The sequence below is a fragment of the Austrofundulus limnaeus genome, unplaced genomic scaffold, assembly GCF_001266775.1.
Source record: "Austrofundulus limnaeus strain Quisiro unplaced genomic scaffold, Austrofundulus_limnaeus-1.0 Scaffold276, whole genome shotgun sequence".
Taxonomy (NCBI): Eukaryota; Metazoa; Chordata; class Actinopteri; order Cyprinodontiformes; family Rivulidae; genus Austrofundulus; species Austrofundulus limnaeus.
Window position 1 is genome coordinate 525,428 of NW_013952678.1, and position 1,068 is coordinate 526,495.

At 39.6% G+C, this 1,068-nt stretch overlaps 1 protein-coding gene across 3 annotated transcripts in view; it reads left to right on the forward strand.

The window, feature by feature from the left end:
• Positions 1 to 1,068, forward strand: part of cirop (ciliated left-right organizer metallopeptidase) — a 7,353-nt gene that overhangs the window by 461 nt on the left and 5,824 nt on the right. For all 3 annotated transcript variants that reach the window (XM_014021044.1, XM_014021047.1, XM_014021045.1), the window contains exon 2: positions 685 to 1,027. In XM_014021044.1, coding sequence (XP_013876498.1) covers positions 685 to 1,027 — 343 coding nt within the window. The remainder of the gene's footprint in view (positions 1 to 684; positions 1,028 to 1,068) is intronic.

The window sequence follows — 1,068 nt, forward strand, 5'->3', positions numbered from 1 at the left end:
GCAATAAAGTACAGCAAAATTATTTTTACAGTCAATTCAATATGTTAAATATATGAAAAAATAAAAGCCTTAAATCAAGCAGGATCTCAATGTTTGCAGTTACCCATTTATTTTTTTGTTCATTTATTTCAAACATAAAACAAAAAGTCCATAAAAACCTAAGTGAATCAACTATTGAATGAAAAGATGAAAAGGATGCAGAAAGAAGAAAAAAAATCATATCTGCCTCTTGTTGAAAACAACTTCAAACAACTTAAACTTGAACAATCTCCATATTTGAGAAAAGAAAACAAAATATTACCTGTTAGTTTGTTCCACAAGTGATTGCTCGTGTCTTCGATTAAAGATGGCCGCCACAGCGCATCAACATTATTCAGCGCTGAAATGGCTATAATTTTACAGAGACAGAGCTAAAATCTTGTTGAGAGGACTCTGAGCTCTAACAGAAAATGTGAGATTTTTGGTTTAAAACTTTGGATTAAGAAAGGCAGCAGGATTTATGGATTCTTTAAAAAAAAAAGTGTTTGTCTTTTTATTTATTGACCTGGATCCACAACCAAATGTGCTTTTGTGTAAGTTTGATCATCTTGAGGAGGTTACATGTTTTTGTCTGGAGTGATCCATTATTGTAATTTGAAGCAGAAAATTCTTCAGTTAGAATGATAAGGACTTTTCCTCCCTCAGAGTTTCTGGATGTGGTTGGTGGTCTCGGTGGTGCTGGTTGGACCTCCTGCAGTTCTGCAGAAATGTGTTTTTGATGAGGTTCAGGCTCAGGTCAGAGCAGTGAGAGCAGCCAGTCAGCCCAGACTCCTAGCTCAGACCTCTGAAMGTCAAACCAGACAGAGAAGGCTGGTGGGCACGAAGAGGAGCATTCTGGGTAAGATGGTCCCATCTTCACCCTCGCCTCAGCCAATCAGGATAAAGACCTGGACTCTCAGAGAGACCTTCACCCTGTCAGAGGCTGAGAAGGAAAGACTGGAGGCTGCGGTGGAGGAGGCTGTGAGGGTGGTGTCTTCTTTACTTTCAGGTAACACACACACACACACACACACACACACACACACACAC